The sequence below is a fragment of the Elephas maximus genome, chromosome 8 (assembly GCF_024166365.1).
Source record: "Elephas maximus indicus isolate mEleMax1 chromosome 8, mEleMax1 primary haplotype, whole genome shotgun sequence".
In the NCBI taxonomy this organism is placed as follows: Eukaryota; Metazoa; Chordata; class Mammalia; order Proboscidea; family Elephantidae; genus Elephas; species Elephas maximus.
The window spans coordinates 100,317,163-100,334,044 of record NC_064826.1 but is presented as its reverse complement, the minus strand read 5'-3'; the positions used below and the strand labels follow the sequence as shown (position 1 = coordinate 100,334,044).

The window sequence follows — 16,882 nt, the reverse complement described above, 5'->3', positions numbered from 1 at the left end:
TTCCAACAAGACTGTCATGACATCAAACTTTGTAGTTTATGGAAACTTGAAAAATTAGGCTTTATAACAACAATGTTAATATCATCCGGTGTACGTCTAGCTCTTAGTATTTGGCAAGCCCTGTGAATAGTGGTTTATTTGGGTTGCATGTTGTGAGCTGGGGAACAGAGTTATTTCTTCTAAGCAAGTGGTACAGGCTGAAATAGAAACCTTCTATGGGCTTATGAGCCCTGTATTCTAACCCAGGGAGTCTCAGGTCTCTTTTTTACTGTGACTCACAGGTCAGGTCATATCCAGGTGCACGACACATTTGCACACATCTTCTTCTCTTTGCAACAGCTAGGATTCTGATCCTTTTCCACCTTCCTTAAGAACTGTTCTCATCATCCAGTTAGTGTCACTTAGCTATAAAAAAAAATTACAATATGAATATTAACCTTCAATTAATTACACTTCATATAGAAAATAAATCATTTCAAATGTCCGTTCTTTAATTTTTTTAAATAACAAATTATTTGGGACGTGTTTTCTCACTGGTCAAAGCACGCCAGGCTAAATGTACATCTGTGACATTGTGGTGAAGAACCACACGCCGATCTAACAAATTATTTTGTTAATGATCGGCTGTGGGGATTTTTTGAGTGGTTTTAATGGTCCCTGAATATCTTATTAATTGTTGGTAGTGCGGGTTTTTCGAGTGGCTCATTGGATCCTGAAAGCCCTGTCTTTGTCTTGCAGGAAGCAGGCTGGCTGGTGGGAGTGAAGGAGTCAGACTGGCTTCAGTTCAAAGACCTTGCCGCCTACAAAGGCCTCTTCCCAGAGAACTTCACCCGGCGCCTGGATTAGGGCCAAAAGTATTGCAGAAAGTACTTGGCTACTGGGTTTTGAAACCTTCATGGAAACCTGAAGCATTCACTTTTGCTGTTATATTATTAACGATTTACAGACTGATGCCAGACAAAGTTTGGAAAGACATCTCAAAGGAGCATGTGTGCAAAACAATGTAAAAGAGGAAAAAAAAAAAAAGTGAATTAAGGAAAAAAGTCCTCACTCATTCCCACATTATCGATAACAGGTTTGTTTGTGCTTTGTCCAAGCTGTGGTGACTCTTGTACTTGGTTCCCTCCCACCACTTCTAAATTACCTTCCTCCAGACCAGAACCAGAATTTCCCTGCACCAGGTGTGTGGCCTTGAGTGGCTGCCCTGCAGAAGACGTGATGAGTTACCCTGTAGTCTGAGATGATCTTAACCCCCCATGCCGGTGTGAGCACAGGCTCGCTCCCTGTCATCCTTTCCAGTTTACTGTGTTTAAAACCAAACTGCTGCACAAGTTTTCAATGTTCTTTTCTAGTGCAACTACATATATCTGTGTATATATGCACACACCGTCACACAGGCTAGTTCCCATGACTCCTGGAGCTATGTGTATGCAGAAGCCTACATATACATAGTTGAGTTCTTCCCTTCTCATTGTAGCCTTTGCCTCTCAAGTGTCATTGATACATGCTTTGCTCTGCTGTCTGGCATGACAGTCGCAGTTTTGCCTCTGGGCAAAACCAGCCATCCCATTGCCAAAACAGTCAACAGTATCTGTGTTTGTAACGTGTATTTTGCAGGATGAGATGACAAATAGCAAGTCAGAGCTGTTACCCCTTTGAAGAAAGCAGGGCCTGGTTATCTCAATGTCCAGCTGCTATGGCTGGAGGTAGACCAGTTGGGATGAGCAGCTAAGTAGTCTTAGCTTCTATTTTTATGAGATTGGCTAGACTGTGAGCATATGAATTCACCCCCAAAAGAACACTATTTAAAAAAAAAAAAGCTCCTATATATTTCCACCTCTTTATATTTATGCAACTCATCTTTACAGATTGTCCTACAATAAGATAGGTGATGTTGTACTGTATCAACAAGTCATCTGTAACACTTATGTTTTCAGTGTTGTGCCATTCCAATAAACCTTTGGTAATCGTGAAACCTTAGCTGAATTCCTTCTTATGAGTCATTGTCTTGGAACTCTTGTTTCAGTCAGATGTATTCCTTGAAAGTTGTTATTTGTGCAGAAAGATGCTTGTTCCTCCGCTAAGGAGTGTCCTCCATAGCCCCGCCTCCCTTCCCCAGCCTCTTCATCCGGTCATTGCTGGGTCACTCGGTGTCCCCTGAGATCCAGCAATTACTAGAGCACAAATAACAGCTGCAGATGGAGCCCCTCCCGGGCGCCCCGTCTGTGGGTGCTGACCGAGCCTGTGCATATCTGAAAATCTTACTGCCTTCATCATCAGCACTTCTCGCTCACACCAGCCTCATGTCTTGGTTACTTTTCTTTATGGCATGTTTATGTTCATAGGTACATTAAACAAACAAACAAAAAACCAGATCAGATGGAATAGAAAAGTCAATTCGTCAGGCCGTTGTTTACAGAACATGATTCACAAAACAATAACCTTCCATTTGATTTAGACTCTTTTCTGCTAATGTAATTCTGTACACAGTGTAAGTTGATCAAGAATGTGCATTTTTAGACTTTTTAAAATGTGGTATACGTTTCTGACTCATGGTTGGAAGCTCCCTAGAGGGTGAGTGATGCCGGTGTTTTAAGTGTTAATAGACCAAGAGCTATTATTGACCCAAGATTTTTCCAAGAGTAGATTTCCAGGGAAGCTGGGTCATCGCCGATGCTAGGCTAGTAGTGCAAGAAGATCACATGCCATTGCCCAGCAGCATAACTGACCATTCAGCCAATAAAATACAGTCAGACTCACTACAGAAATCCTGACACTGGGAGGAGGAACAGGCGATGTTGCAAGCTAAGACTGAAAAATTAGTTCTGATCATAAAATGCACTAATCTCCTACAAAGTAATTGCCACAGCTGGAGTAGCTGCTCTGAAATTCCTCCACATTGCTTCCCGTTGTTGTTAGGTGCCGACAAGTCAATTTCGACTCGTAGGGCCCTATATGACAGAGTAGAATTGCCCCATGGGGTTTCCTGGGCTGTACATCTTTACAGGAGCTGATTGCCAAGTCTTTTCTCCCTTGGAGTCGCTGATGGGGTTTGAACCACCAACCTTTTGGTTAGCAGCCGAACGCTAAGCCATTGTGCCACCAGGACTCCTCATACGGCTCTCGAAGTACACAATTTGACAGGACATTGCCCCGATCCCTGATAAATTCAGCCCATTCCTCAGCAACAATAACATAACACTCCTAGATGAACTTTAGCTATTTTGTCCTGGTCTGTAGCGTTTGTTTTTTGGGCTTTTTTTTTTTTTGTAAACACCAAATAAAAGTAATCAGACTTTTTTTTTCCCCAGGAATTTTCGAGATCCACAAATCTCCAGTGTACTAAAAATGAAGGGATAAGGGGAAAACAGAAGAGTATTCTCCAGAAATGTCTGCAAAGATGGAGTGAACATTTTTCATTTTGATTTTCTAAGCAGTTTCAAAGGCTGAGTGGTTCCAAGGACTTTTTGTGGTTATTACTATTGAGGTTCTTTGCACTGTCCTTTCCCTTTCTGCTTCTCACCAACCCAGGTAGGCACATCAGCGGCTGTGTATTAGCAAGTTCGTAGCTACACTTTATTCCGAACGCCCTTGGCCCAGGAAGCCACGTCTGATCTTTCTCTCTGCACTGTAAGCTTCCTTTTACACACCCAGTGGCACGTGGACCTTCAAATAGTTACAAAAGAAAGAAAATCTGTGGTTCTTATTAGACACCTACTTAAGTGTCTTTCCTCACGATACCATGTAGGGTTCCTCATTTAAACCTAAGGGATGTATATAATTGCAAAACAAAGTCCTTTGACCTTTTAATTTTTTTTAAGATATCTCAGCAAACCCAAGGCCCCTGGGACTAGAAAAGTTTGACGCACACGCTGTCACGTTGCTGCAGCCGTGGCCTGCTCTGTCAGACAAAGCTGGGACAACTTCTGAGCCAGCTGGAGCCCCACACCCATCACGTCTTGGGCTGCCAGGGAAAGCAGGTGCAGGTTCAGAATTGTGAGCTTTTTTCTTTTTTTAATGACATAAGCTGTTACTAATTACTGTCGAGTCAACTCCAACTCATGGCGCCCTCACGTGTGTTAGAGTAGAACTGTGCTCTCTATGGTTTTCAATGGCTAATTTTTTGGAAGTAGATCACCAGGACTTTTTTCCAAGGCTCCTCTGGGTGGACTCAAAACTCCAACCTTTCAGTTAGCAGCCGAGCACATTAACTGCACCAGCTGGGGACTCCTTATCAGATAAAGAAGCCTATAGTTAGGCTATTAGAAACCCCCACCCTGACCCCATGGTCTATTCAGTTGGTCCATTAAAGAAAAAGCCTTTGGGAATCTGTGTAAAAATTATGAGAAATCAGTGAATTTTAAAGATTGAGTGACTGAAGCTCAGGGCATTATCCCACACAAATCGTATGGCGGAACACTCTGAAGCCTTAAACATAGACTGACTTGCCTCGTCTAGGACTCCACGACTCTTAAAGGGAGCCCAAGCTGCCTTCTGGTTTTTACTTGGAACCCAACTAAAAACCTTAGAAACACTATGTGCCAGACCTTGGAGAGCTAATTAGTCTCTCTCAGTGATGGTGTAGCAACTATCTCCAAGACTGTGACCTCTTCCTAAGACCCAAACAAAACGGAGACTAACATTTCGTAGCTGCATGGAGAAGGTGGTAGCCAATTTTCTCTTGGCAAACTTAGAGAATTGAGAACCATGTGGTTCTATTAACCCTAGACCCCTGCCTGCCTTCTACCTATTTTACGATTATCCAGCCATGCAGCTTCCCAGGATGTGGCAAGCCCTGGCTGTTCACAGGCAGCACGGCTCAAGGCACACAGCAAGAGTTTGGTAAATACCATCTATGGGTTGTTCATATTAGCCAAATAAAATATGCTTGAATGAGCTCGATAGTCCATCCAAATATTTTGTGACTTGTTGGTTATTCTTTTTTAAGATTACATTATGTCAACATCCCCCAAACCCACTGACCTTTTTGATTTAAAACGTCATTGGGACTGAACCCTTAAATCTATGCAAACTGAGAGGAAGGCTAGATAACTTGATGAGCTTTCAAAGGGTATCTACACTTCCTCTTGGTCTAGTAACATCCCGTTAATTCCCAGTTGCCTATGATCTCAGGTTGACTGATACCTGTAGGTTGGGATTCCCTCTCCCATGTAACACCCAGCACAGGGAGAGGGAGTATGAGGCTAGCTCTCCAGAAACCCTCCCTGATACATTCCAATGCCATATAACATAGGTCTAATGTAGGAACATTGCCACATGGCTGATACCCTTATATCCTTCCCCATCAATGAGTGTCACTGAACTCTGTGTTTTTATGCTGTTATATCTGCTCTCTAAAAACCTACCAGTGACCACCAAATTATTTGTGTGGTATTTGATAATGCTATCAAACTTTTCCACACTCTCCTTGAGATTCCAACGTATTATTTTTCCTTGTTTTCCTACCTCTCTGATTGTTCCTCCTCTGTCACCTTGACTAACTTTTCTTCCTTCTCCTGGTGGGTGCTGGGAGTAGGGGTGGGAGGGGTAACAGCCCATCTCTATCCCTCAGTTTGTATTTCAGCTGTCTAAAGAATGTTTCTGTTGGAGTGTCCTATTATTGCTTCTAAGCCCACATGTTCATTTACTCATTAAACATTTGTCAATCTCCTACTAAGTGTCAGTCACTGTGCTCTGGGGACATGATTAATAAGACATAGTCCTTTCACTCAGAGGAACTTCTTTCTAGACCCCGTTGCAGCCCACCACTAATGGGTGCCCCCTTCTTCAGAATCCTAGGTCTAAAAACTTGGGAGTTTTCTTGGATGCTTCATTTTCCTGATTATAAACTCCAGCCATCATTTCTTCCCTCAAAATATCATTCTATCTTGCACTTTAATCTCCATTATCTTGACCTAGTGCTGGTTCTCATCACTGGCAAGGAAGACTGTATTTATACTTATCTCCGTCTTCTCTTTCTTCCTGTTTGCCCCCACACCCTAATCCTTTTTACACACCTAACATCTATGTCAACAAGTTAGTACTCTCCTCTCTCTCTTTCTCTTACACACAGAACACACACACACACACACACACACACTGATTGTGAATCTTTGTTGTATGTCATAAGGAGTCCCTGCATGGTGCAAATGGTTGAGTGCTTGACTACTCACTGAAAGGCTGGTGGTTCAAACCCACCCAGAGGCACCTTGGAAGAAAGGCCTGGCGATCTGCTTCTGAAAGGTCACAGCCTTTAAAACTCTATGGAGCGGTTCTATTCTGCACACATGAGGTCGCCATGAGTTGGAATCGACTTGATGACAAAGGGTTTTATTATATATCATATTGAATCCCAGTGCCTCTGTTTGGCTTCCAAAGTCCTCCAAGTATTCTCCAATACTTATCTTCTCCTTCTGTCGGAGTAGTCTCCTCTCTGTCCTGTCCTGCACTCCCCACCACCCCTCCAGACCTTTGCTAACCATGTTGTAGTTCCCTCTTCTATTCCGCTCCACCACTTCCCCTCCCTCAAGGCACAGTCAAGTCTCACCTCCTCAACAAAGCCTTCCCTACCGGTCCACTCCTTGCTATCATCCATTCTGCTCTCTTACTGTATGTAAAGTAAATATGACATCCTTTAGCCATTCGTTTCTCCCACAAACTAATAAACTCCCTCTCAACCTTCTCAGTGTTGAGTCCACACCAGTGCTTTCTACACAAGCATATGAACTAGAGACTGACTGATCCAGCAGTTCAGGGAAGCCCAGAAACTCTCATCCCAGGATCAGTGCAGAAAGAAATCTGAAATTAGGTATAAGAAAATTTAGAATAGTTTTATGATATTGGAGAGGGAAAGGTTTTTTTAAGCAAGACTCCAAAGTACCTAAAGTATATGACCAAATTAAAAAAAAACGATTTGACTACAAAATTAAGACTTTCTATTTAACGAGAAATACTTTAAACAAAGTTAATAGACATATGACAGACTTACCAAAGATATTCACAACATCCAACACTCACAAAGGATAAATATCTAGAATACATAAACTCACGCAAATCAACAAGGAACTAATAGTAGTCATTGATAATAAATATATCAACATTCATTGAGTGTTTATTATTGCCAGGCACTCTTCTAAGTGTTCTACATTAATTAATTCATTTCATCTTCACAACTTTATGAGGTTGTTACTATTTTTACTTTTTATAGACAAGAAAGCTGAGGCACAGTGATATGAAGAAACTTGCTCAAGATCACACAACTAGTAAGTGGCAGGGCCAAGCTATGGCCCAAGCCAACTGGCTATGAAATTCACCCTTTTTTACTGTTGTAAAATATATATATATATATACACACACACATATGTATATACATAGAGAGAGAGAAAAACACATTTGCCAATTGAGCATTTTTACATGTACAATTCAGTGACACTAATTGCATTAATCCTGTTGTGTGACCATCACCAGTGTCCATAGCCAAGTTTTCTGTCACCATAAACAGATACTTGCTGCTTCTCAAACAATGACTTCCTCTTTCCCCCTCCCTCCTGCCCCTAAACCCTGTAACCCACTGCTGTGGAGTTGATTTCGAGTCATAGAGACCTTATAGGACTGAGTAGAACTGCCCCATAGAGTTTCCAAGGAACAGCTGGTGGGTTTGAACTGCTGACCTTTTGGTTAGCAGCCTTAGCTCGCCTGCCACAGTAACCACTAATTGAATTTGGCCTATACGTTTGCCTACTGTGGATATATCATACAAGTGGAATCCTACAGCATTTGTCCTTTTGTGACTGACTGACTTCATTCAGCATGATGTTTCCAAGGTTCTTGAAGTGCACTACGCTTAACCATCTACTGGCTGGTCTTCTTTTTGCTATACTTAAAGGAAATGAAGCAGCAAGTCCCGGAAGGACACACATGAATGGATACCAGGAATAGGAAGATACCCTCAGCTCTCTAATAACCAGATCAATGCCTATTAAAACAATGAGACGCTAGTTTATTGCCATCAGGTTGGCAAAAATTAGAATGTCAGGTAACCCCAAGGCAGTGGCAGTGTTTAGTGAAGACATGTATGCGTATGCTCTCTGACCAGCAAACCTGGGATTACATTTTCAAAGAAATGATTACACTGGGCACATAGAGACGCCTGTGAGGTGTCCCTCAAGGTGTTGCTGGTGATAGCCAGGAGCTGCAGCCATCTGAGTGCCCATCACTGGGGGAAGGCTAAACACAACACAGAGGCTGTAAGCTGTGAGCTGTGAACAAACAGCAGCAGAGAGGAGCGGTGAAGCGGAGGTCCGTGCAGCCACCTGGTTGGAGAGCAATGGTGTACCACTTACATAAACTAAAAATGCATTATTCACAAACAGTACTGTATAGTTTTCACAGATACATAGGCCCTAAGGATGTAGATCAAACACATTAGATTGGGCTCTTATGGGAGGAGTAGAATTAGAAAATGAAGGGGAAAAAGAGAGCTAATTTTTTTATATAACACTACATAACATGACCCATGTGGATTCATGATGACAGTGTGCCATACACTGAGAAATATGCTGTAAAAATATGAGAACAAACGGTAAGAGGGCAAAACAAAAAGAAATCAGAAAAAGTATACCATGGAGACTCCCAAGCCCACTGCCGTTGAGTCGATTCCGACTCATAGCAACCCTACAGGACAGAGTAGAACTGCCCAATAGGGTTTCCCAGGCTGCAAATCTTCACAGGAGGCTGCCACATCTTTCTCCCTCAGAGAGTCTGGAGGGTTCTAACTGCCCAGGGCTTTGACCACTGTACCACCAGAGCTCATGGGGACTCCCAAAGAGGGGAAAAAAAAATACAAACAAAACCCGCTGCTATCAAGTCAATTCCAAGTCACAGCGAACTTGTAAGACAGAATAGAATTGCTCCATAGGGTTTCCAAGGATCTGCTGCTGGTTGATGTAAACTGCTTTTGGTTAGCAGCTGAGCTTTTAACCACTGTTACCAGGGCTCCATGGAGACTCCTAAAAAAACCCACTGCCGTCGAGTAGATTCCAACTCATAGTGACCTTATAGGACAGAGTAGAACTGTCCCATAGAGTTTCTAAGGAGTGCCTGGCGGATTTGAACTGCCAACCTTTTGGTTAGCAGCTATAGCACTTAACCACTACTCCACCAGGGTTTCCCGGGCAGTTCTACTCTGCCCTATAGAGTGGCTATGAGTCGGAATAAACTAGATGGCAATAGATTTGGTTTGGCTTGACTTTATAGTGGGGTAGTACCAACAGATAGATGGCAAATTCTAAAAATCCTCAAGAGAATCCTACTTTGCATGCAATATTTAGATTTACTGAGGATCTTCTCTTGGGTTTTTAGCCAAAGCCAGAACCAATTACCTGTAAGATCAACACAATTCACTCTCCTAGTATGTACTGAAGTTGTGTACATGCCCCATGTGTATGTGAGTCTGCATGTAGTGTATTTTTATGCAAATAACGTGACCCTTTTACATTTGTTTGCCAACTGTGCCCTCCCCCCAGGAGGTATTTTCATAAGCGCTGCTATGCCGATTTTTCTTTTTTTACATGTTGCTGTAAAAACATGTAAAATTATGAAAATATCTTGCAGGAAGAAGGCACAGTTGGCAAACAAACATAGAAGAGGCACGTTATTTGTGTAAAATACCGTATACATGAGCATGTGTATGTGTCTGTGTGAGTGTGTTTGCACGTATCTGTCCGTGTATGTGTGTCTCTGCATCTGTGCGTGTTTCTGCACGTGTGTGTGTGTCTCTGTGTCTGCATATACGTGTGTCTCTGTATGTGCGTGTCTGTGTCTGTGCATATATGACTGTGTCTATGTGTCTGTATGTGTGTCTGCGTGTATGTGAATGTGTGAATGAGTGTCTGTGTTGTGTAGCTGTGTTTTAACCTCTCCAAGTCTCAGCGTTCTTACCCTTCTTTGGTGGGATTTTTGAACATTACCTTTACATTGAAATAAGTTAGTTGGAGTCATGGATCCCATGAGGTGCTCAGGCGGGGTTGCAAAATCATTGGCTACCAGTCACCGACAGGACATTTAGGAAATGATGTGTCGTCATTCAAAAACCTACTCAAATAGGATTTTCTAAGAGCAGTATCAAATCAAAGAGGATGCAAGAAAAATGCATTATTGTTGGGTCAAAAAAAAGCATAAGCTTCCAGTTTTCTTGTCTGTTATTTCAACCTGGAATATGAATACAATTCAGAATCAAAAATTGTTGCAACTAGAAAAGACCGAAAGAAAAAAAAAGACTCATTTGAAGCTGGGGAAATGGCAGCCCTGTAGTTTCTTACCTAAAACTATAATGTGTGTCATACTGCCAATGGCCAGCAGGGGGTGCTAGAAGTTAGTAAATGCAACCAAAATATTGTACTTTTAAAGCGGTAAACACACACAAAAAAAATTTTTAGCGTTGAAAAAAAAAAACAGAAAATGTAACAGCACCAGGTTTTTATTAAAAGACAGAAGTTAATTCCTGAATGATAAACACACAGTTTACTTAGGGCACAGGCTCTGAAGACTACAGACTTGGTTCAAGTTCTGGATGTGCTCTTTATTAGCTAGGTGACCTCACCTAAGTTTCAGTTTCATCTGCAAAATGGGGATAAATGATACCTAACTTTATACTGTGAGGAAGGAATGAATACATACAAGGCTTGACAGTTAATAAAAGGTATTTATTATCACTTAACAGAGGGAAGGTTTCTGTGATGACCTCAAAAAATTTACCCTTTTACAAAAGGTCACCAATGATTGAAAGTGCTAGAAGAAATTTCTACTTTTGAAATTTCTTCTATGATTAGATACAAGAATATCCAAGAATATTTTAAGCTTTTTGTTTACTGATATCGAAGAGTTATTCTTGAGTTTTTGCAATCTTTCTGAAATTTTCTTCATGACCCCTTACATGGTTTAAAAAGAAATTCCTCATGTATTCCATGGATGGTGGGTGGGCTTTGGAGTTTGCTAGAATTTGCCTTATATCCAGGCTCCACTACGCACTTCTTAAGTGACCCTGAACAAGTTAACCTTTCATAGAGTTGGTTTTTCTCATTTGTTTTATGTGGTTGATTATACCTACTTCGAAGTATTATTATAAGGATTAAATTTTATACAGATTAAATTTCTTAAAAATTGCCTTCGAGTTGACTCCGGCTTATGACAACCCTACATATGTCAGAGTAGAACTGTGTTCCACAGGGTTTTCAGCAATTGGTTTTTCAGAAATAGATGGCTACCTATTTCTTCTGAGGCACCACTGGGTACGTTCAAGCCTGCGACTTTTCGGTTAGCAGCAGAGGGTGTTAACCATTTGCACTACCCATGGGTTCCCAAAGTTAAGTTACATAGTATTTCGCCTAAAAAATGTGTCTGAATCCCCAGCACATGGTAGATCAGTGCTTGATCAGCTGGTGGGTTGGCTGGGGTCTGACTGCTCTAAGATGACCTGGGCAAGTATGTTCCACATGGTCTTTCATCCTCCAGCAGGCTAGCCCAGACTTGTTCTCATGACAATAGTGGGGTTCAAGAGAGTTAGCAAAAATACATAAGGACTCTTTGGTCAAGGCTCAGAACTGGAGCTCCTTAGCTTCTTCCATTTCCAAGGAAGGGGAAAATAAATGGTACCTCTTGGTAGAAGGAGCTGTAAATTCACATGGCAAAGAGCGAGCTCTGGTTCTGGACTATTTGGAGTGAACACATACTAATCACCCTGTCTCTCCCCTTGAAAGCAATTATAACCCTGTATCTGAGGGCTCTGAAACATAAATGGCAGCAAACAGATTGGGAAAGGAAATCAGAAAGTGAAGTACAACTGAACTGACGGTGAGTTTCCCATTTAATTTTTCCTCTGATATCTCGCAGCCTGAGCTCAAAGACAGCCTGAAACCCAGAACTGTCCAAAAAAAAAAAAAAAAAAACCCACTGTCAACAAGTCAATTCCAACTCATAGCAACCCTATAGGACAGAGCAGAAGTGCCTCATAGGGTTTCCAAGGAGTGGCTGCTGGATTCAAACTGCCGACCTTCTGGTTAGCGGCTGAGTTCTTACAACACCAGGGCTCCTCCCCAGAACTGTACACCGGATGCAGAGAACTCCAAAAGAAGTTTTCTATTTCTGGGAAAAAGGCTCTCTGTCAACCAGAGTCCCTGGGTAGTATAAATGGTTAACATGCTTGGCGGCTAAACAGAAGGTTGGAGGTTAGAGTCCACCCAGAGGACCTTGGAAGAAAGTCCCGGTGATCTAAAAAAAAATCAGCCATTGAAAACTCTACAGAGCATATTCCACTCTGACAGACATGGGGTATAAGGAGTTGGCGATATGGCAACTGGTTTGGTTTGGGTTTGGATGGACCGGAGACCCCTGTTTTCATTTGTCTGTTTGGCTGGTACTTCTGTTCTCTCCCAACCCCCAGGCAATTTCAGTGGTAGCGGCAGCAGCAGTGACAAAACGGGAGCCTAACCCTCTGAGCAGCAGTCTCTCTGACCAAAGAAACTGTGGTCTCAAGAGTGTGGAGAGAATCCTGGTTGCTTTTACTCTCTTTATTCTCTTACCTCTGGACCCTGGGGGCACACCTGGTGTTAGAAAGTGCACTGCAGAGCAAGTATATTGAAGTCCCACCTTTCCAGCCAAAGGTCAGGAGGGTAGGAGGCCCTGTGAATTGGAAAGTGCCGGGCAATTTGCACAGAGGAAGAGTAGAAAAGCAATCCCATGCAATGGTGTTTGAACTGTGTTCACACCTTTTGCAGACAGACCGCTCCCAGCCTAACACAGGAGGGCACTCAAGAAACGGGGTGAATCAGAGAGGCCTGGGTTCCTCCCCCAGTCCTACCCCATCACTCCGCCCCCAGCGCCCCACCACTTCTGTATAGACAGCTTGGTAATCTTCTAAGGCAGACGCTCAGTTACCTCTCCCCTCCTGCGACATCAGTTAGAAACACCAGCTCTAACTCACTGTCCTCTGCTCTAGGAATAACGCTCTTTGTGAGTCAGATTTGAGTTTTCCAAGGGTATTGTTCTTCTCTTACCTTCTGGTTCCCTTTTCTTCTAAGGCCCAAGAGAGGGAGGCATGCTGTGGTCTCCAGCCCTCCTCCTAGCTTTCCTGGCTCTGGGTAAGTGCATTTCACAGGTGCTGAAGTGGTTTCTTTGTGTTTTAATGGGAGGCCATACTAGGGAATCCCTATTACCTCTTCCTCATTATTTTTTGTTGTTGTTCTCATTCCAGCAAGTCAGAAAGCTTCCACCTTGGACATGAGAAAGATATCAGTCACCAAGCAGAGAGGGACATCTGTCGTAATCACTTGTGATCTTGACCTGAATGTCAACTACATCCACTGGTACCGATACCGAGAGGGGGAGGCCCTGCAACGCCTCCTCTACTACTACATTCCCACCTCGGAGGTGACGGTGGACTCAGGATTCAATTCAGGGAAATACCATGCTTCTGGAAACACAGCGACAAACTGTAAAGTTGAACTCAAAAATCTGGAAGAAAGTGATTCTGGTGTGTATTACTGTGCCGCCTGGGATGTGCACGATGATTCAGTCCTCACCTATCCTACACTTAAAATTTTGGCTTGTGGCTGCCAACAACCCTAGTACACAAGATAGACCAGCTTTTATTTCCTCACTTCCTGTCACTGACTTCAGTGTACTCTTAAACGAGAAACTCTGAGCTCAATGCCTCACCCCCACCGTTCTATCCCTCCAAGCAGCTGCATTCCCCCTCACCCACAGTGTCTTCCTAAACATCAAACTAAGATCTCCAGACCTTAGCCAAGCACTCTGGCTGACAGCATAATTCTTTCAGCCCTCTAGGTGCCGGTGGAGCCCCATTTAATCTGCTCCCTAGGACATTCTGGAGAGCACTACAGGTAGGCACTCATAATACACAGTGGCTGTAACAATGGACTCAAGCATACCAACTACCATGAAGATGGTACAGATGAGGCAACATTTCAGTCTGTTGTACATAGGGTTGCCATGAGTCAGAACCAACACCATGCAACTAACACAACAACATAGGTAGGCTAGTTTGCTAAATCATTTATCCAGTCATTACCCAGAGATAATGGCTGGAAATGGTTTTTATTTATTACCCAAGAGTATGAGATATGATGGAATGAAGATTTTGGACTTCATGAAGACCTCAAGCTGGTGTCTTTTGGACAAACTGATATGTCATAACCAACCATGGTACTGTTAGCATGATTGGGAATCTAGGAAAAAAGTGATTGTGGAAGATAAACCAACCATTGTCTCATACCTACATCTTCCTTTGAGGTAATCTGTCCCAGCTCACAGCCAGAGCTGTTCTCTTTTAAACAAGAAAAACTCCTCTCCACTCCTCTCCCCAACACTGACACAGCCAAGTTATAAACTGAACCTAGTCTGTCAGATTTTTTTTTTTCAATAATTAAAACTAAGAGACACTTGGAGTGACAATCAGATAATTAATAGTTAAAAAAAAATTTTTTTTTTTTAAATTTATTATGGGTATTCATTATAAGAAGCAACAAGGCCATAAAAGCAACCAGGGAGCCCTGATCTAAGAGGTCTGTCATGATGGCTAGTAGACCACAGTGCTCTTAGGGGCAAGATAAATGTTCAGTCAGCAATTGTATTGCTTCTACATATACTTAGAACATATCAAGAGAGGATAATCAGAAGGCTGATGTCAGCAGCCCCAGTTCTCAAACCCAGAGTCCATTGAATGAAGTAGAGGCCTGGTTCCCTTAAAAAAGAACCCAGCAAGTATACATAATAGTGATTTTCCCACTCTTTCCCCAGAGGGCTGTATGGCCATTTACCTGAGTAACTGTACACTGAGGGCTGGAGATTCCCAGATCTTTCAAGGGCTGTTGGAGACAGGATCTGAGCTAACACTGATACCTGGAAACCCAGATTGTCACTGTGGTCCCCAATTAGAGTGAGGACATATGGAAGCCAGGCATTAAAGGAAGTTCTGGCCCAAGTCCATTTCAAAGTGTGGTCCAACAGACTTATGGACCTACCCATGGTCATTACCCTAGTCTCTGTGAGTATAATCAGGATGGATTTAATTTAGCAGTTCAGCAGAATCCTCAATTGGTCCCTTGACCTGTGAAGTAAGAGACATCATGGTAGAAAAGGCCAAAGGGAAGTTTTTGAACACCTCTCCCTCCCAGTCAGGATTGTAAATCAAAAGCAATACTGCATACGATGCAAATGGCAGGGATTAGTGACATTCTCAAAGACTTAAAGGGTTCTGAGATGGTGATCCCCATGATATTCCGATTTATTTAACTAGGTGAATTATTGTAGATGACTGAAGATCACAGCAATGTTACAATGTTGAATGCAGTATCTTTACTAGAGAAGATCAACATATTTATGGTAGTCGTTACGTAACTATAAATCTGGTGATAGTGTTTTTTTCGAAACCCATCAGCAAAGAGGATCAGATGCAATTCACACTCACTTTGGAAAGAGCAACAGTACATATTCAAGGCCTTGCCCCAAAGCTATGCAAACTCTCTTGACCTCTGTTACAATTTAGTATGAAGGGACCTTAATCTTCTGGATATTTTGCAAAATAACATACTGGTCTATTATATTTATGACATTAGACTCATTTATTGATTTCATAACCCATTAATAAATCATAACCAAATCATTGGAATTCACTGAAGTTGGAAAGACACTGACCTAGATCTTACTTCATTGATATGAATGGATAATGAAACAGTACCATCTCCAGCTACAAACATGTAGTAATGATAGACAAAATATTAAATTTAATTAAAATTATACATATGCCCCAAGTATAAAAGGAACATTCCTGTGACATAAGAAATGGAGAGGTCATTGAAAGCAGTGCATACAGGTAGAAGTTGACAACCCCCTGGATGACAAGACATGACACAACAGATGAGGGGCTGGGATCAGTGCCTGTCCAGGAATCAGAGCTGAGCATGTTCCACATATGGTTGATTTCTAGATCCAGAGGCTAGGACTATGATCTCTCTCATGATCATGAGATGAAACTGATCTGTGCCGAGCATCCATATTTCTGGCTATTACACTTTCCCATAGCACAAGACAAGAACAAGTACTATGAAAGATAGTCAGCACTGCTAATAAATGAGAAAATTCACAACTGAGGAAACAGAGAAAATGGACTTAAAGGGTATTTAAAATTATCAAAGAGATAGAGAAGATAATAGCATTGATTTAAAAAAAGCTTCTAAAACAAGACAAACACACAAAATCCGCCACTATGCTTTTTATTTAAATCAAACCACAGAAACGTCAAACCACACAAAACGCACAGGGAGACATATTAGTATTATGTCCAAGAAGGCTCCCATGTGAATGGGCCTTAACCTTGAGTCATTTTGTGTCATGGCAGACATAGAATATGATCATGTTTGTATTGCGTGCCGTTGTTCTGCAATGCAGATGTTTCCAGACTTGTCACTTGCTTTCCCATGTAATGTTTTACTATAGCTGAGCTAGACATCTACAGAGGATATAAAAGATATCCCTGGAATATCCCTTTAGCAAAATGTTCTGTTAGATTTATTTTTGACAGACACCTCACCAACCTTAGCACAACTCCAAAGCCTGCATCTTAGGACACTTGAACCTTGAATCTTGTCACAGTTGAGTGTCTCAGTTATCTAGTGCTGCTGTAACAGAAATACCACAAGTGAATGGCTTTAACAAAGAGAAATTTACTCTCTCACAGTCTGGGAGGCTAGAAGTCTGAATTCTGGGTGCCAGCTCTAGGGGAAGGCTTTCTCTCTCTGTTGGCCCTGGGGAAAGGTCCTTGCCATCAATCTTCTCCTGTGCTTCTCAGCACAGGAACCTCCAGTCC

General features: G+C 42.2%; 1 protein-coding gene and 1 gene segment (V, D, J or C); both read left to right on the top strand.

Moving 5' to 3' along the window:
* Positions 1-1,337, top strand: part of AMPH (amphiphysin) — a 289,401-nt gene extending 288,064 nt beyond the window's left edge. For both annotated transcript variants that reach the window (XM_049893917.1, XM_049893916.1), the window contains one exon: positions 739-1,337. In XM_049893917.1, coding sequence (XP_049749874.1) covers positions 739-846 — 108 coding nt within the window. In that variant the 3' untranslated portion in view covers positions 847-1,337. The remainder of the gene's footprint in view (positions 1-738) is intronic.
* Positions 1,338-12,939: 11,602 nt separating this feature from the next.
* On the top strand, positions 12,940-13,623 carry LOC126081593 (T cell receptor gamma variable 4-like). The segment is given in 2 exon segments: positions 12,940-13,136; positions 13,250-13,623. Coding segments are annotated over 2 exon segments (417 nt in total).
* The last annotated feature ends 3,259 nt before the right edge of the window (positions 13,624-16,882 follow it).